A 20,321-nucleotide genomic window follows, 5' to 3' on the forward strand; every position below is an offset into this window, starting at 1 on the left:
GAAAAATCATTTAAATTGTGAATTCAAATCAATATATATATGAAAGCAGAGACATCATGTGAGAGTGCATGAGGTCCTGCCACGTAGCACTCTAATGTTGTATTTAACACTTTTTACCTTTTTTTCATTAAGTTTTTTTAACCATTATCCAATAGATCATAGTAACTCATTTTTACTATTATATAAATTTAGCATTTTTTACCTCTTTTTATTTTTATTTTTTTTTACTGTTACTCAATAGATTATAGTAACTTTTTTTTACTGTCCTGCCACGTGGCACTCTAATATTGCATTTAACTTTTTTAATCTTTTTTTATTAAGTTTTTTTAACCATTACCTAATATATTATAGTAACTTATTTTTACTATTATATAAATTTAGCATTTTTTACATTTTTTTATTAAATTTGTTTTACTGTTACCCAATAGATCATAGTAACTTCCTTTTACTATTATATAAATTATGACCTGTTCTTGACAATTAGACCCATTAAACCAAAAATAATTCACTATAAAATAAACTACCTTTTAAAAGTAGACAAAACCTTATGAAAAACTCAATCCAGTTCTTACCTTATGTATTATGACCCAAGTTTGACCGTTCCACCTGTAAATCAAAGCAAAAACTCTTACCATCTTACAAACTCTCTTATTCTTCTCCCACGTATAGGTGATACTTCTAGAAAATCTCATTCTCATGAAATCAGGTTTTCATTTTTTCCCCAATTTCAATTCAATATGCTTTTGTCTATTAATAATGTTCTATGCGATTTATGCAGAAAAATTCTTTGTCATCGACCAGTGCAACAAAAATATATATAAATCTTAAGATCCTTGAGGTTGCTGAAATAATTGACAAGTGTATATTTCTAAAATTTATAATAACAAAAAAGTCTAATAAATATCATATCCTATCTGACAAAATGCCATTAACTTAATATTTCTTTAAATTCAATGATAGGAATGGTAAAAAACATGATCCTATACAAGAAATACCAAAAATAAATGCAAAAAAATTTTCATAGAGGGATTTATCTTTAAATATTACAAAGATAATAGTAAAGATAAAATGCATTAAATGAAATCCTACGAAATAAGTTTGTTAATCATTTCAATTTATACTCATCATTTACGTAAAAAAATAATCATACATCATATTATTTACATTAAAAAAATAATACATATTAATTTCAAAGTTCATTGCAAGATGTGAACTGCTAGGGTATTGCAATAATAAGTAATATTGATACATTTTATGCATACTTTGTAAAAGGAATGTCAAACCACAAGCAAAATCATTTTGGTATGCAAAATGTGAAACAAAAATAAATCTTTCTATCCCAAAGTTAGAGGCACTCACATTAACTACATACTCTCTAAATATTTATAATATGTTTATCTCACTATAACTACTATATATATACAATTGCAAACGACTTTAGATACATGATTCAAATTGAATTTTTTGATGCAACTATCAAAACAAATTTTGTGATATTTGATTGAGATGCCGAGAAAATCCTAATTGAATCTACAAGATATTTTGCTGAAAAATAAACTGAAGTACAACTTATTTAAATTATTGTAAAAATATTGATATTGGAGAATGAATTCCACGTGATTTGAAAAACAAATTAGGAAAAAAAAAATGAATTTCTCTACTTCATTTGAATGAATTCAATCTCAATGATGGTTTTGAAAATTACATAGTTGCTAAAATTTTTTATGCACCTTCAAATGATAAAAAGGTGTGGAAGAAAAAAAAAAACATAATTCAATATGCTATATTAATTCTTTTTGCTGCACTATTCCAAAATTAACAAAAATAAAAAATAAAAATATTTACAAAAAAACTGTAACATCATTAAAATTTAATATAAATGCAAATACTATAAAAAATCTTAGCGACAAAGTTCAAACTTTGTAAGATCCAATTAAGAATCTCTCGATGCCAATTCATCAGTGATTAACACAAATGATGCAACAAAAGGAAAAAAAAATGATGAAAGCCAAAAATTGAACAAATATGGACGGACTAAACTTCAAATGTTGAAGATAGAGAAACTGATAATGATAACAAGTATCGCCATACCTTAATAACAAAGATTGAAGAAACAAAAAAAAAAAAAAAAAATCGTAATGAAGCTTTTTATTACATCATATAATAAAAATCAATAATATAGAATGAATTAATATGTTTTTATCAACTTTTATTATACAATATCACTCCAAGCGGTTTTAATTATTGCTTATTACTTGAACAAAATAATTATAATAGATATATGTGAGCAATTTATAATTGTTACTTTTTATGATGAAATCATTACTAATAAAGTTTTATAATAAATATGCTATAATATATGTAAGGACCAAAAACTCAAGAACCAGTCAAAGAATCTCACTGCTAATTCCTTGAATAAAGATCCGAATACAATATATTTGGTAGAGAGGGTCCAACAACAAAAAGTCCCCTCTCTGTATCTTCCGGTTCCTATTTATACCCTTGGCTCCTATCATCTCAACTCTACACCTTGCAATCTATTAAGCTTCTTCCCCCGACACCTGTCCGTCGGTAATGGAGCAGAGCCTTAACTTTGCGTTCCGCACTGTTCAGGTCACGTCTACATTAATGCAACGGACAAAATTGATACTTTCTAATTAATGCGGCCAGAAAGGTTGGTGCCGGACATTTAATGCAAACTTCTAAGTTATCCTGCCACATTCAGCTAGTTGCAATACGTCCCCTATGCCATCAATGCCCGTGCCACTTCATCCTCGGGCAAGTTTCCTTATTCCTTTATTCTACCTTGCTCACTAAGTCTCGAGCTTCCCTTCCTCGGGTCCTCGGGTTCTTGGGTCTTCAGCACCTCACAATATATGTCTAATATTTTTCAAAAACAAATTTACATAAAACATTACAACAGTATCCGTGCATCGCAAGGGAAACTTATTAGTTAAAACTAATAGCAATTTTTCACATATAATTTGTTGTAAAAATATTGTGGATGTATCACATTTTTTTTTAAGGGGATACATGATCATGGTGTGTTTCATAATCTTAAAATCACTTGCCTAATAAATATCATGGACAACTTACCTAAAAAAGTGTTTAAGGTTGATGAAGAACCAACCGTGAGGCACCCAAATTTTCTTAGCGTTTCTAAGTGTCATGATAATTTGTGCAAAATATTTCACATAAGTTGAAGTAACAAGTTATTAATGATAGGTAATAAAGCAATGTTTGTAATAGGTTCATATGAAAGCCAATAAAAACTTACCAATTTTGTTGTTGTGAAGAATATTGTTAAATCATTTAATGTTTGTAGCATTAAGTTCATGCATATGGTACATAATGGTGGACTCATTGGTCTCAGATAAAGGTGTTCAAGAAACTGCTTGGATAGCATGCCTACACCTAAACCAACCAAAATCACCCACAAAATAAAGTAATCGCACTACACCACATGATGTAATGCAATTTGCAATTCAATGTTAAGAAGATTATACAAAACTGTATCTTACAACATCCATACATATGTGTGTGTTTCAGACTGATTAAATATATAATGTATTAAAATTGTACCGCACCTATTAATATATAAGTTTTATTTTATATTTAATATAGGTTTTATAAATATTTAACATATATTTAATAGATATTTAGTATATATCAAATATATTTGTATATACTAAATATATTTAGTATATATTTGTAATATATATGAAAATTAACTAAATTGCATCGCATGGTGACCGATCTATTAAAGTGCACTGTGGCGAGGGTTTTAGGAAAACTGCACCACATGATGTAGTGCAAAATATGGCTCAAAACCGCATCGTGAACACCCCTAGTCTTGGAGGTCCCAATTCAATCCACCACTAGCGATCTTTGAGATTTTTGAGGTGTCTGATGGATATGAAGTGGAATCAAGAGAGTTAGTTTTGTACTGGGAGCTGTTTTGGTTTGGCTAAAGGAACGATGTGTTTCAGTATTGGTAAACACTATTGTACAATTTCAAAAATATTGCTACATACATAAATACATATTTATAAGCCCAATTATTAACATAAGTACATTAATCTATTGTTTTATAGGAGTATCAATATCAATTTAAATGCCAATATAGTACACACCAATGGTATAGCTAATACCAGCATGGTATTGGCTACCTTGTGCATGAAAGATAATGTTGGTAATTGGATTCAAGGGGAAAGAGAGATAGTTGACTATATTAGAAAAGGGTACTTGGATCTCTTTACTTCTAGCCACTGCTATGCATTCAGGTTTGCTTGGAATCCACCCTTTTGGAACAATTGTCTTAATGAGGTTGAGGTTGAGAACCTTATCCGACCAATTTCCAACAATGATATTATTGCTGGTTTGTGGTCTTTTAATGCCTTCAAAGCTCCAGGTCCTCGATGGCCTTCATGCGGGTTTTTTCATCGCTTTTGGTTATTGGTGGGTGACACTATGCGAGAGGAAGTGAATGGTATTTTTGTCTCGGGGAGGATTCCGGATTACCTCAATCAGAATATCATCAATCTTATTCCTAAATGTCAAAACCTCGAAACCTTCAACCATTACCACCCTATCAGTTTATGTAACACGGTTTATAAGATAGTCACTAAGATCATTGTGGTTAGACTAAGGCCCTTGCTTCCAGGACTTGTTTCTCCACTTTAAACAACTTTTGTGCCGGGTCGAAAAGGGGTTGATAATGTCATTATCGTGCAGGAGATTATTCACTCCATGTCTAGGAAGAGGGGTAGAGGAGGAACCATGGCAATCAAAATTGACTTGGAAAAAGCCTATGACCGGCTTGAATGGAGCTTCATCAGAGATACTCTCACTCTTTTCAAGATCCCCAACCATTTGATCACTTTAATTATGAGTTGTGTCTCCTCTTCGTCTATTTCCATTTTGTTTAATGGAAGTGCCCTAGAGCCTTTTCTCCCATCGAGGGGTATCAGACAAGGTGATCCCCTTTCTCCTTATCTTTTTATTTTGTGTATGGAAGTTTTGGGAGCTTTCATTGCTGATAAGTGCAATTCCAAGCATTGGAATCCCATCAAGGCTTCTCGGAGCGGTCCAACTTTCTCACATTTATTCTTCGCGGATGATTTAGTTCTTTTTGCAAGGGCTGACTGGAAGAATTGTGTGGCAATTAGGGAGGTGCTGGATTCCTTTTGTAGTATTTCAAGCCAAAAGGTGAGTCATGCAAAATCCCAAGTCTTCTTCTCCCCCAATGTGTCTTCTAAAGTTAGGTCTAAGTTAAGTGACATTTTAGGATTTCACTCTACTCCTTCGTTAGGGAAATACTTGGGGTTTACTATCAAATGCTCGACTGTTCCCCAAGACTTTGGGTTTATTATTGAGAGGGTGCAAAGCAGACTAGTCGGGTGGAAAGCTAATCTGCTCTCCTTTGCTGGTAGGCTTGTTTTAACCCAAGCCGTGACCACCACAATCCCTAACTATGCCATGCAATGCGTTGCTCTTCCCGCAATGATTCTAAATAGCACTAATAGACTTAGTCACAATTTTCTTTTGGATTTTTCAGAGAGCAAGAAGAGGCTTCATTTGGTGAGTTGGAAGAAAATTGCAAAGCCTAAGAAGGATGGGGGTTTGGGTATCGAAGCTGCCAAAGCTAAGAATGTTGCCAATCTAGCCAAGTTAAATTGGAGACTTCATACTGAGCCTTCCTCTCTTTGGGATAGAGTCCTCTCCCAAAAATATTGCTCCTCGAGGAGGTCGTCCAATTCAAACGCTTGGTTATCTATCTGAAAGGGTGAATCAGTCTTCAAAAAAGGAGCGAAATGAGTAGTTGACAAAGACAACAAGCTATCTTTCTGGTTTGATAAATGGTTAGATAGAGGTCTGTTGCGGAGTTTAATTGCAGGACCCCTTAATAGGGGGGAAGAGTAGGTTGCCTTAAAATATTTGACTGTGTTCTCGAGTTGGATTTGGAGTAGATGCTCGTTCTCCTTCCCTGACAGATTGCTCTCAGAAATTAAGGCTACCCCCATTTCCTTTTATGCTCGAAATGCGGACCGCATCACTTGGTCTTCTTCTCCAAGTGGGATTTTTGAATTGAAAGAAGCTTATAAACTTGCAAGTTTGGATGAGGAAGGACACTACACAAGTTGCTTTGATGGGGACTGGATTTGGAAGGCCTCCACCATCCCGAAAATAAAGTGCTTTGTGTGGCAATGCTTACACAAGAGCATTTCGATCAGCACTGTTCTTGCAGCAAGGGGTATGGAAGTTTTACCGATGTGCCAGCTGTGTAAGGAAGGTTCGGAGTCCATTTTACATGTCCTTAGAGACTTCCATGTTGCTCGCAATTTGTGGACCTCTTTATCTCCTTCAATGGCTGAGCCTATTTTCTTTGGTTTAGACTCCTCGGAATGGCTTAGACAGAATTGCTACAACTCTAAAACTTCCTCTAATTCGGATATCAGATGGGGAATCATTTTTTCTTTTGGCATATGGATACTTTGGCTGAATAGGAATAGTGTGGTGTTTAGACATGAGAATGGGAAGCGAAATTTGAAGCATGATGTTCTTGCAAAAGCAGTGGAATTTGCCTATATTGGTCTCAATGCAAGTCAGACCCCAACCCGAAGGTAGATTGCAATCAATTGGCAATTCCCTCCTCCTACTTGGTTCAAGCTTAACTCGAATGGTTCTTTGCTTGGTAATCCGGGGAAGGTAGGTGGTAGAGGCCTTATCCGAAATGACAAGGGAGATTGGCTGAAAGGTTATGCTAGGAATGTGGGGTTTTCAACTAGCGTGGTTGCGAAGCTATGGGCTTTACCCGATGGACTCAGATTATGCATAGCTCTCAAGCTCCCTGCTGTGATTATTGAATTGGATGCCAAGCTTATTGTTGATCTCCTACGCAAATCAAATGACCATCGGAACTGCATTGATGCACTTGTGAGTGATTGTAAAATTGAGTTAGGAAATATTCCTAGAGTTCAAATTAATTATTGTTATCGCGAGGCAAATAAATGCGCTTGCTAGAAGGGGAGCTTTGCTCTCCCAAGACTTTGTAATTTTCTTAGACCCCCAAGTGGAAGTTTCCTTGCTTTTGAGTCTTGATTATGCCGGGGTGGCCTATGACCGTGTTGTTTTTGTTTAGAGTTTAATGAAATCTGCCTTTCTACCCAAAAAAAGAAGAAGCTACCTTTAGTGGAATAATTTGGTCAAAAATATTATGATTATTCAATAAAAATAAAAATGTTACCATCATGCGACAGGGCGGTATAAATGAAACTATATGTCATTTAACATGAATTTCATACTTAAAAAACATTTAAGAAGTAAAAAAGAATTCCACCACATGACTCTCATTACGAGCAATTACTCCTAGGTCTAGCTTTTATTGAAGTGAAGTGCAATAGAAGTAGTTAAAAGGTGGACTTGAGAGCTTAATGCAGGCATTTCTTATTGAGTGGGTTGTCTGTCCCCATGGCCCATGTTGACAAGATCAGTTTCCATGTGCTTTTGATTAATTTATGGCTCCCACAGTCTTCACTACAATATCCACAAATATCTCTCTCTCTCTCTCTCTCTCTCTCTCTTATTCTTTAATTGAACAATGACTCAATCTTTTCTATGATTTTGTCTGTAGATCAAGAGTGAAGCTCTGTGCCCACAAAGTTAAAAAAAGCTGAAAAAACCCATTACTCCATTTAATTAAGCTCTACAATGGGTCCTTGAATTTCAATGATTTTTCACTTCCCTGAGGACTCTTTGATTGGTTATCTTCCTCTGTTCCCTTTCTGGGGAATCCTCTCTTTTCCCCATGAATTTTTCAACAAATCTCATTGGGTTTTGAGCTTTGTTTTAGTGTTTGTGCCACTCTCATGCACACACTTACACACATAAACACTCTCTCTCTCTCTCTCTCTCTCTCTCTCTCTGTTTTCTTTAAATGTTGCACATGTGGGGTTCTATGCTTTTGCCTTCACAAGGACATGAAAGGCATCAAGCTGCCGAGTTTTGATCTTTGTGCCTGAATTCTTGAGATGTGGTTATGAACAGCAATAGCAGCAAACATCACAGAGCATGTCTTATTTTAGTTACTTCTGTGTCAGCTTATCCATTCACTCTGTGTAGTGCTAATGTGCTTTTCAATGCTTCACTTTTTGGGTTCTGATGTATATGAGATCTTTTACTATAAAGTAGTTAATGGGAGCTAGAGTGTTCATTGGTGGTGGGAATAGATGTTAAGTTCATTGCTTTTTTAGAAAGATGGAATCTGAGAATAGGTTCTACTCGACTGATGAGTTCAAATTGGATGCAAAATGGCTGATTGATCCCAAGCATTTGTTTGTTGGGCCTAGAATTGGAGAGGGAGCTCATGCCAAAGTATATGAGGGAAAGTAAGTTTAAAGCTTTTCTTAAATTTGATTCTCGGTATTTAGCTACTTGCCTTGCTGAAGTGAAAATTTCTTTACTTTGGCTTCTGGTGGCGTGGGAATTTTGTTCTTGGTTTTAAGAATTATTTTTGGGATTTGCAAAATACTTGCTTTGTCATTGTCAAGGTTCAGGAATCCCATCTTTGTTATTGTTTTGTGTGTCTCTTTGGGAAATGGTCAATCTACTGTCTATCCAGTGTATTTGTTAAGCTATTCCTATATAGATTCTGCATTGTCCAGGTTATTTATCTGTTTCAACTGTTTGTGTATATGGAAAGCTGGATTGTGATGAGAATGGTTATGCTTGCATTGAATTGGAGACGAGTTTCTTTTAGTAAATTGCAATTTGTTGTCTGTTTCTGCTGAAGTATCTCACTTTAGTTTTTGGGTTCTCTTCAGATATAAAAACCAGACTGTTGCTATCAAAATTGTTCATAAAGGAGAAACGCCAGAGGAGATTGCCAAGAAAGAAGCACGGTTTGCAAGAGAAGTTGCAATGTTGTCTAGAGTTCAGCATAAAAACTTAGTGAAGGTTGTATTTGATTTCAAGGCTCTTATAATATTGTATTATTGCACTAACAAAAAAAATATATTGTATTATTGTGTGTCAGCATCTGACAAAATATATTATGAAACCTTGTGTGTACAGTATATTGGTGCTTGCAAGGAGCCTGTAATGGTGATAGTTACCGAGCTTTTATTGGGAGGGACATTGCGAAAATACTTGCTGAACATGCGCCCTAGATGCTTGGACACACGTGTTGCTGTTGGGTTTGCACTTGATATTGCTCGTGCTATGGAATGCTTGCACTCTCATGGAATCATACACCGTGATTTGAAACCTGGTAATCTTTTCATTCCAATGCTTTATTCTTTTGATGTAACTCTATAAAACAGGCCTCATTAAGTTAAGATCAGATCTGGATTGATTGAAGGTATCTTATATGCATGAACCCACTAAACGTCTAGAAATCTTAGTGTGGAATCTTCCCTTATTAAGAAAAACCCCACTCAATTTCAATTTCTTTTACAGGATTGCACATTCAAACTTTCATAAATAAGTTACACATATTATTCTTTTATTGTACTCATGTCTATAAACAAAGGTTGTACCCATGCACACACTTCCACTTTTGCGGGGTCTGGAGAGATGATAGGTAGACAGTCTTACAGCCAATTTGTATGTGAGGTTAATAGTAATCATGTTTATAGATTCTTTTATTTATTACTTACATTAATTGATGGAGGTGGAATTTCCTAGCTTAGCTCTGAAGTAATCAATATCATCTTGTCCTTGCCTATCACTATTAATTATCAACCAACTTTCTTAGCAATTTGACTTTTGGCCTGAATTCACCACCATTCAAGTTTTTTAACTCAATAAATTAGCCTTCGGTTGGAATATTCACGTCAACACATAAATCTCTACTACTAAAGAGTAGGTAGTTGCCTAAGTTGCCAAGTTATAATTGATGTCACCATTCAATATGTCCCTTTAAGAAACTGACATTTTTGTGCAATAGTTAGTTAATGCCTTGAATTTAGATCTCTTTTCTGTTGGGGGAGGTTTAAATTGTATGAAGAGTGTGTTGGGCTCGCCAGGGAAGATGGATTGGATCGACAAGCGATGCCAATCTCTCAAAAGAAAAGAAAAGGTTTTCTTCAAGTGGATTGAATTCACTCTGAACAGGAAATCCCTTGTGAGACTGGGGATGATGTGCTCCTAGATTATTTGCTTATCATTTGCTTATCACACAAACAACCAACCCCAACTCCCCCCACTTTCAAAAAAAAAAAAAATCATATGTTTGTTAGTAGGAAAGGCACTACAGTACCAAGGAACTATGGTGTTTATGGGCCTAACAAATTTGTCGGTTTCATATAGTAGGTAGATTCCACAAACATTAAAATCAAAATATCTCATTGACCGTACTTTTTATTCAGGCTCCTTTCAAGTTAGAGGATAAGTCAGCTCTAAAATCTCAATTAATCATTTACCAAGCATTCGGATTTGTCTAATTCTTGAACTTAACCGCACTCACCATGGTGGACCCTAAACAAAACTCATCATTTAGAAGGGTCTACATGAATTTATAGTGGAGATTGATTGACAAGATTACGTACTAATTTGAGACCTGAGAGGGGGGATTAAGATTGTAGTTAATGTAAATCTCAACAATAGGGCACAACCTTTGAATGGTTGAATTACTATTAGAGTCATTGGCCCCATGTGAAAAATATCCCACTTAAGGAAAAAGTAAGTTATGGAATAAGTTAATATCTGGTGAACTTTTAAAAAGTTGAATAAAAAGTGCCAACATACTGATGCATATTGATTATGAATAAATACAAATTTTGTAAATTAGGATAATATATGGGCTGTTGCATGCTTTTTTCACCGAAAGCTGTACCTTTGTCTACTGCTAAAGTGCTAATGACTTCATTTTAGAGGATTTTAGTTAGGGAGAGAGCTTTCTTAGCCTTTTTGCTAATTTTACATGTAACTAAGGGAACATGATAAGAACAGTAACTATTTCATCCTCATGTTAAGCACAGATGCTTTTTCAGTGTGTTGGATTAAATGAATCTAAAGTTGATTCACGGACTCTTTTTTAATGATATAATTCTTTTTAGTTTTATTTGACTAATTTTTTGACACAACTGTGTTATATGAGCCAGTATAACGTGACAAGTTATCAACCGGACAGATATAGAACAGAAACAAGTGTTCTTGTCTACTTGAGACCTTACCTTCAATGTGATTTACCTAACACAAATATGCAGCATAGTCAGCAACACTAAATCACTGTAGTAAGCAGCCTAAATCATGTGTTTTTGACAAGCCTCACATACCAATGAGTTCCATTGTTGCACTCAGTTGCTCAAATTAGTGCATTCGTGCAGTTGTTTTCCTTTATGTTCTGTATTGTAGGTGAGTGGCTATTGTCTATTAATATGATTGATCTATCGTTATGAGTTGACGTATTGGTGGGAGAATGCTGAAAAACTATTCTTATATTTTCAAGATATACGTGTTTATGCTTGTTCACCTGAAAATATGACTTCTGAAACAATATATTCCTAATTGAAGATGGAATTTTTATTTTGATTGTGGTGCAGAAAATTTACTCCTGACGGTAGACCACAAAACAGTTAAACTAGCAGATTTTGGTTTAGCGAGAGAGGAGTCATTAACAGAGATGATGACTGCTGAAACAGGAACTTATCGTTGGATGGCGCCAGAGGTAGTTCATTAAGAAATTTAGCATAGTTTGGTTCTCCTGTTTCTCATTTTATAAATGGCTATATAAGTATTACTTAAATACATTTTATTGGTGGCAGCTGTACAGTACCGTTACATTAAGGCAGGGAGAAAAAAAGCATTACAACCATAAAGTGGATGCCTATAGCTTTGCAATTGTGTTGTGGGAGCTCTTACACAACAAATTGCCTTTTGAGGGAATGTCCAATCTTCAGGCAGCATATGCGGCTGCTTTTAAAGTAAAAAATACATTCCCTGTTTATATATTATCTTGTTATATTGTTACATATATTATTGCATAGTTGTAATCTGAAGCCTTTTGGTACTGTTAAATCAAACTGATAACCTTAAGAGGGTACTTTGCCATTTCAGAATGTGAGGCCTAGCGCTGATAACCTCCCAGTGGAATTAGCTACCATTCTAACTTCATGCTGGCAGGAGGACGCAAATACTCGGCCCAATTTCAGCCAAATAATCCAAATGCTACTTAACTATCTGTACACTATTTCTCCTCCAGAATCCTCAATTCCTTCTCGAATTTTCATGTCTGAGAACTCAGTGTTGCCGCCTGAGTCTCCTGGTACAAGCTCGTTGATGGCAGTACGTGATGACACAGGTGATACACCCAGAGCAAAGATGGAGGATAAGCCGAGAGGTTTCTTCTTCTGCTTCAACCAGTGTTATTAACCCCGGAATAAATGTTCCTTCTGGCCAAAATGGCTCAAGGGAAGCTTAGTAGATAATAGGTTCTAGTCTCACAAATACATTTGATAACATGGTATATGTTTAAATTGATCAATTTACAATAAGTTGAAGTTCAGTTCTAGTCTCACCTTGTTTTCTGATGTTGCTTTTGATTTCAGCGACCACACTAGGATCGTAGCTTCAAGTACACGTGGTTCTATTATCTAGTAACTAATAGTTTGGAAAATGGAGTAGGGGTCATATTTTCTCAACATCAAGAATCAACCCAAACCAATGGCCCCCAACCCAACCAGTGTATTGATACTATTTCCTTATTTTATGATGTTTATTTCCGTATATATAAAGTCATCCCGATGCATTGCGTTCATTCCAAACGCCAGAAAATGCTTTCGTGATCATTATTAATAGAATGAGGATTCTTATGGTTGCAGTATCAATGGGGTGCTTGGCATGTTGCTAATAAAGGCCTCAAGTAGAAGTGCAACCAATGTCTTTGAATGTGATATAAATTTTTTTGAGCACAAGATTGATTAGAAGGCAATGATAGTTCAGCCATAAACCTACTTCCCTGTCTCTGAAGTTCCAAACTTGTATTTGGTTTGGACTCAGACATCAACCTCTAAAAGCTTCTTCAAACCTGGATATACCAATAAATCTGGATTGGCTTATTTACTGATACTTATTTGTTTATTTTCCGAAAGTTGGTAAAATGATAGTTGCACCCGTAAAAGTAAGGTTTTAAAAAGTACATAAGAAAATGAGTTAAATAAGCTCTAAGAAAAAAGCTAAAACTTAGAAGAAGGATTATAACTTTTGGCCCTTTGGCTAAAAGTTGCTAGTTTGCTTATATATAAGGCATGCACAACTCACAAGTGATGCTGGCATTCTAAGATGACCATATAAGAAAGAAGAACACAATACTTTTTGCATGCATTGTGATCTTTTTGCATGTTTTAGTTCTTTGTTCATTGTTCAGGACGAACCATAAATAATAATCCTAGTAATCGTCAGCCTCACCACAGTGATTTTGAGTTGAAACTAAAAAGATGATTTTTCAAAAAGCTTCACAAGATCTGCTTCTCAAAAAGGCGATTTTGGCCACCTAATGAGTTTTTAACAGGCTATCAATTGCAGCACATTGTGCTTCATGGTTCAAAAGGTGAGTTTTACTAGGGGAAAACAGCTTTCAAACAAGACATGAATTCACATTTTCTTTCTGCCACTCTGTTGGAAACTTTCATGAGAGAGAACAATTTTTGAAGTGTACATTTCTAACCATTACCAAAACTCTTAAGAGATCCGAAATCAAGCATAACAGTCAATGTGAACAGTTTTATTTTTTGTTGTTGTTGTGGTTGTTTATGAGTTTTATAAACATCACTTAGTTGATCGCTCCCCAAGTTCTTTTATTTTCAGCATTGATGCAATCGATATCATAAAAATAAACACATTTATATAAGATTCAGCAATCCATTGGCATTTTATATTCTAAACATTCAAAAGGTGAGTCTTTCTCTTCCCCACCACCCCCACCGTCTCTTTTTGATCAAGAAATATGAAAACCTTCTAAAGGGGACAAAATCACTTTCCTTTCAGTGGTACAAAGGTCTGACTATCCAAAAATTTTCTATTATAGAAACTAAAGTAAGTTGACCAAAACACAAAAGAATCAAGGATAATAGAAAAAGTCTTCTATTGCAATAAACTGAGAAATCAGCATTATTCTTAGCAAAAAAAGAAAGTCTTCTCTTTTTTCCCCCTCCCTTTTTATTGAGACATCTGAAAATTGTTGGAATTGGAACAAGATCACATAGCTTTTTGGTGCACAAAGTCCCCAACTCAAGGCCAGCTATCATAGAATTAAAGAATTCTATGTCCTCTTTCGTTCTACAACAAAGGAACAAGGCCTTCAATAGTCTTGCAATGTATGTAGATTTTAGGGTTTACCAATAGTCATTGCAAGAACATAATCCCTCTTTGAAATGATGGAAGCGATTACGATCCCTGACAACAATTTCTCTATTATATACCTTTGAGATTATCTTTGTAGCATTGTGGCAGTCTGTACACACTCTAAGATTCTTTGATATTCTGATTGTAGTTCCAGGTGGAGTTCTTATGAGACCATAGGCAATGGCCAACTTCTCACTATGGTGAGAGACTGAAGCTTCCTTATCATCTTCCTCAGCATCCAGTCTTGCGTCTGCAGGGTTGGGCACATAGCCTGCTGACTTGATCTGTTTCATCATGTCTTCAACTCCACCATATATCTCCTTTAAGTGAGCATGTCCATCATCTTCCGAGAAAAATTCATGAACTACTCCATCTAACTCAATCAAGCTACAACCTGGTGTCTTTTTAATCCTCTCTTCCCGCATCTGACGCCTCACCTTCAATGCATCCTCACATCTACCAACCGATGCATAAATATTTGATAGAAGTATGTAATCCCCACTATGAGCAGGCTCCAATATTGTTATGCGTCTAAATGATTCTTCCCCAATTTTAACATTTTTATGAGCCTTACATGAAGCCAACAATGTTCTCCAAATAACAGCATTTGGTTGGATGGGCATGTTCTTTATAAACTGATATGCCTCTTCAATCAACCCTGCTCGACCAAGAATATCTACCATACAACCATAGTGCTCAATTCTTGGTTCAATATCAAAATCTTTACTCATGCTGACAAAAAGACTTAGACCCTCATCAACCAGACCTGCATGACTGCAGGCAGCAAGAGCACCAATGAAAGTGACATCATTTGGTTCAAAATTCTTCTCCTGCATCAAATAGAAGAATTCAAGAGCCCTTTTCCCCTGTCCATTACTAGCAAGACCTTGAATAAGTGCTGTCCAAGTGAAGACATTTTTTGAAGCCATTTTACTAAATATTTCAATAGAACTATCTACAGATCCACATTTCGCATAGAAATCAATCAGGGCAGTTCCAAGGGTAACAGTGAGTTTCAGTTTCCTCTTCTTTATATAAAAATGGACCCATTTGCCAGTTTCTAAAGCTCCAAGGACAGCACAAGCATTAAGCACACTGACCATGGTGACCTCATTGGGATCCACATTGTACTTTTGCATCTCATTAAACAGATCAAGAGCCTCTCTACATCTATTTGCTTGGCAAAAACCAGAAATCATGGCACTCCATGCCACAACATCCCTCTGATCCATCTGGTCAAACAATCTTCGCGCAGTATCCACCTCACCACATTTCGCATACATATCAACAAGAGAAGTCATCAAAGCAAGACTCTTCTTAATTCCATTTGCCTCTATATACCCATTAATCCACTCCCCTAATTCCAAATCAGCCAACCTCCCACACGACGTCAAAACACTAATCATCGTAACCTCATCGAACCCAACACCCAATTCCCTCATCCTATGAAATAACTTCACAACCTCTTCCCAACACCCGCTCCTCATGTAACCTGAAAACATTGAATTCCATGCAACAACACCTCTTTCAGACATTCCATCAAACACCCGGCGAGCGACCTCAACTCTACCACAATTCGCATACATATGAATCAAAGTATTCTCAACAAACTCAACTGATCCAAACCCACATTTCAAAATGTGGGCATGCACCTGTTCACCTTCACTCAATGCTCTTAGTCTAGAGCAAGCCTTTAATACACAAGGAAAAGTGAATTCATCGGGTTCAACTGAAGTCTCAAGCATTTTCTTGAACAAAATTATAGCCTCGTGAGGGGATTGCTTATATGTAAGACCCCTTATCATGACATTGTAAGCTGACGAATCGGGTTCGCCAATATTATCAAAAATGGAGAGAGCATAGTCCATGGTATTGGGGAGAAGTATAGCTGTGGATTCAAGAAGGTTTTCGGTGACGGCCCGGTTGTGGATGAGGCGAGTTTTGATGAGATGGGCATGGATTTGGTTGAGGTCTTTGCTGGATTTGCATTGTTGTAGAATTAAGGTTTTTGGGTTTTCAATGGTAGTTATGGCAGTTATGGGTTTGGCGGGAAAGACAGTTACTGTAGAAAGCATTTCCTGAGTTGTGAGTTTGAAAAAAACAGTCTCAAAAATTAGACCAAGGCCAGGGCCTAGAGGAGTCTTTTAGACCAAGAACCAGGTGAAGGGTGAAGGGTATGAGATCTTAAAAAAAAACAAATAAAGGGTTAAAATTCAATTTAGTTTATTGGTTTTTTTTTTTTATGTTTAAGTAGTTCTTAAATTTAATTTTTGCCAATTTAGTTTTTTACTTTGTCAAAATGAATTATTTGCATCCCCTTGAATAATTCAATTTACTTTGAGTAATGAATTATTCCCATAATTGTTAGGTTAATATGGAAATTTCATTTATTTGGAAATATTTAATGTTAGAAATTATTACATCTACTAAGTAATAGCTATAACAACCCTTTTAGAGATGAATAGTTATTCCTCATTTTAAAGAATAGTTATTCAAAAAGAATAATTATTTCTTATAATAAAAACATAACCAAACTATTGAATAACTAAACTATAGGAATAGTTGTTATATTATAATATATATTACAGTCTACCAAACGTGTCCTAAGATGCATAGTATAATTCTTACCTATATAATTTAAATATTATTGATAGTCATTCTTTTTTTTTTATTTAACTTTTTAAAAAGTCTTGTAAGAATGTTATTAGGTAAAAAAATGTAAATTATCCATTTTTAAAAATATTTTTATGTTCATTAATTCTAGACTTTTTGATTTTTGTACAGAATAACTCACTTGAATGGATATTTATGATATGGTCTCACATTTGATTCCAAAATTTAAAAATAAAACTCTCTCTAAAAATAAATAATTTATGACACATAGCATAAAATTATATTTCAATTGTAGAATCTAATTTAATTTTCTCTAAATTTTACCTATTAATATATATAGATGACTTATAAAATTTGAATTATTTTTAGTTATATATAAAAAATAAGCTCATAAATATAAAATCATTCAAACTCTCTCTTCCTCTAATTTTATATATAGTGTTCGATATATGATTATGTTTTTTTTATGATTTATGTATATTAGACTCTTCGTTTTCTACACTAAATTAACTTATCTGGTACAAAAATTAAAAAACTTTGATTAGATGGGACACATGACATAAAATTGAGCTCTAATTGAAATCTAATTTTTACATTGAATTAACTAACTTGGCACAAAAATTTAAAATTTTGATTAAATGAGACACATGACGCAAAATTAAACTCTAATTGAATTTCAATTTGAAATCTAATTGGATTTTCTCTTAGTTTTACCTAATAAATAAATATATATATATAACTTATAAACTTAAATTGTTATTAGTTCTACAAAAAAAAAAAGGCTCATAAATATAAAATCATTCAAAAATTATGTTTTTTATGGTTTACTTATATAGGATTTCTCATTTTTTAGACTAAATTAACTTGTGGGGTGCAGCAATCTGGTATAGTAGCATTGCCATGTATCACGCCAAGTGCCGGGGAGGCCAGGGCAATTCTGAGGAGATCCCACCCTTGAATGGATGATGGCCACGCCAGTGGCACGTCACCCAAGAGAGATGTGTTGTAGAGAAATGGGTTAGGAGTGGGGGTTAACCCTGACGCACTGAAGGGATGGTGGCTGCCACCTCATTTAATGCATCCCACCAAACATCCTGGCCGCATTTATGTGGAGATGACCCTTAAACAGTGCTGCCTTGGTTGCTACTACTTACAGGGGTTATGGGAAGGTGCCGGATGAGACTAGCACTTGAGTAGTGGCCTGCACGATCAACAAATGGAAGGCCAGGATCATTTAAGAGGGTCTATATAAGATAAAGGATCCCCCAGAGAGAGAGGATTGGAGAAGTTGCAGAGAAAAACACCGTAGCACAAAGAACTGAAACTGTATAAAAACCCCATAGTGATATATCCAAGAACAAACCTCCTTGGACTTATCTGAAGAGAATTATCCTTCTCAATACTATAATTGCCTTCTGTTTTTCGTTGTCTCTTTGTTATTCTTGGTCCATTGTAAGTGCTATCTCACACTCTCTAACAAATTTATTGTGTTGGGCTATTTGGGCTTAGGTCCTTTAGTCGTTTGGGCTCAGGAGTCAAATTCAGTCCTTATGTAACTCATTTGGCACAAAAATTAAAAAACTTAGATTAGATAGAACACATGACACAAAATTAAACTCAAATTGAAATCCAATTTTTACATTGAATCAACTCACTTGGCACAAAAATTCAAAAAACTTAGATTAGTTGGGACACATGGCACAAAATTAGACTCTAATTGAATTCCAATTTGAAATCTAATTGGATTTTCTCTCAGTTTTACCTATTATTATATATATAGATTAGGGAAATCAAAATATTTGTGTGATAAAGGGCCATATAAACATTCTTTGAATGTGTATGGGCCCATAAATTGAGCAATTTGTAAACTTAAAAGGCTATTGAGAAATGACTTTTTGAATCAAGACTAGAAATATATGAACTACTATATATCATTTCGATAAAAACCTTTATTATAGATATATTAATTTTTTTTATCATAGATATATTAATTTTTTTGTCACAAATTTAAATCACACAAACTTAATAATTTTATAATATGTGTTAGCATCTTCTTTGCTTCTTCTTCTTCATCTCAAAAATATTATGTATTATCTTTAAAGGATGCCCACAATATTGATCTTATGGGAAAAGTTACATAATATATTGAGAAAAAAATGTTTTGTATTACAATCTACTAATAATGCTTTTTAAATATTTAAACATTTCTATTTTTTATATCACTGACGTGTTTTATAGCTACCACATGTGATAACTTAAGTCTTAATATTCTTAAGTTGTTTTGGCAAAAAGAAAAAAAAAATTAAATGGTTGTAACAAAAGAGGAGTTCATGTAAACTTTTTTACAAAATGAAATACTTATTTTGTAAGACCACTAAACTTGATATTTTGCAGATAGTGGAACCACTCACAACAATACTTACATGGTAATGTAGTTTCAGCTAAAGCAATCAAGCATACTTTTAGCATTCAAAAAACATATATCTATCCGTGGTTAAATGTTTATCTTGGGTAATTTAAATTTTTTATATAATTTTACCTTCACATATTCATCTATTTTAATTTATATTTTTCTCAAAAAAAATAAATTAATTTAGATATTTATAAGTAAACAATGAAATAATGATTTATGAAGAATAAAAAAATATATTATCTATACATATTCATCTTTTGTAGTTGTAACTTTACATATAATTCTATATTTATATATTCATCTACTTTAATTTAGATGTTTATAACTAAATAATGAAATCTATGAACAAGGTAATTAAAACAATCATATTTCTACTCTTCAAAAAGTCACCAATTTGTTTATTAAAAAATAGGCCTTTCATATTTCCTTGGAAATTCATTTAAAAAAAAAAAAAAGCTTTGACATACCACTAATCTAACCACTTCATACTTTAAAAAAAATTTAAGGCTCATTATTACTTCCGTTAAGATATTATGGGTTCTTAATTGATTGAGACCAAACTAGAGAAATGTCTTTTATATTTCCTTGAATATTCAGGAAAAAAAAAAAACCGTTGAAATACCTAATGTAACTATATCTATAACTATTTAAGACATTCATGATATCTATTTCCTATTGATAACCACAAAATTATAGCTAGCAAGGGAACATACAGTGTAATAAATAATAAATGAAAGAAGAAAAAAAGAAGTGAAATCAATCTTCATTTAGTAACCGTTAAACGGAAATAAAGAAGTGATGAAGAGGAGTAAAAAAATTCTAGCCTTATCACACGCGCTTCGAGCATGTGATGAGGTTTTTTTATTTATTTAAGTTGTCCTATTTTGTAGCAAAAAAAAAAGGTGTTTTAATATTATATATATAATTTTTATTTTGAAAATTTAATTTATAA

The 20,321-nt window shown here is 34.1% G+C and overlaps 2 protein-coding genes across 3 annotated transcripts; one reads left to right on the top strand and one right to left on the bottom strand.

Moving 5' to 3' along the window:
• The first annotated feature begins 7,594 nt into the window (after nt 1–7,594).
• Nucleotides 7,595–12,515, top strand: LOC142630563 (serine/threonine-protein kinase STY13). 2 transcript variants are annotated; one of them, XM_075804571.1, is made up of 6 exons: nt 7,595–8,387; nt 8,823–8,955; nt 9,073–9,268; nt 11,544–11,668; nt 11,766–11,924; nt 12,058–12,515. In XM_075804571.1, exons 1-6 carry the CDS (start codon nt 8,257–8,259, stop codon nt 12,370–12,372), a joined length of 1,059 nt encoding a protein of 352 aa, XP_075660686.1. In that variant the 5' UTR covers nt 7,595–8,256; the 3' UTR covers nt 12,373–12,515. The 2 variants fall into 2 exon arrangements, with proteins under 2 accessions (XP_075660686.1, XP_075660684.1); XM_075804569.1 differs by having other exon boundaries at nt 7,972–8,387; nt 8,823–9,268.
• Nucleotides 12,516–14,072: 1,557 nt separating this feature from the next.
• On the bottom strand, nt 14,073–16,480 carry LOC142630993 (pentatricopeptide repeat-containing protein At1g08070, chloroplastic-like). Its single transcript, XM_075805046.1, has one exon. It carries the CDS (start codon nt 16,416–16,418, stop codon nt 14,334–14,336), a length of 2,085 nt encoding a protein of 694 aa, XP_075661161.1. The 5' UTR covers nt 16,419–16,480; the 3' UTR covers nt 14,073–14,333.
• Nucleotides 16,481–20,321: the final 3,841 nt, after the last annotated feature.

This window comes from Castanea sativa, chromosome 4 (assembly GCF_040712315.1).
Source record: "Castanea sativa cultivar Marrone di Chiusa Pesio chromosome 4, ASM4071231v1".
Taxonomy (NCBI): domain Eukaryota; kingdom Viridiplantae; phylum Streptophyta; class Magnoliopsida; order Fagales; family Fagaceae; genus Castanea; species Castanea sativa.

Coding starts and splice junctions, on each gene's coding strand:
- LOC142630563 (XM_075804569.1), top strand. CDS start 8,257: ATGGAATCTGAGAATAGGTTCTACTCGACTGATGAGTTCAAATTGGAT. Junction 9,269..11,543: donor ACACCGTGATTTGAAACCTG/GTAATCTTTTCA, acceptor ATTGTGGTGCAG/AAAATTTACTCCTGACGGTA. Junction 11,925..12,057: donor CATATGCGGCTGCTTTTAAA/GTAAAAAATACA, acceptor TTGCCATTTCAG/AATGTGAGGCCTAGCGCTGA.
- LOC142630993 (XM_075805046.1), bottom strand. CDS start 16,418: ATGCTTTCTACAGTAACTGTCTTTCCCGCCAAACCCATAACTGCCATA.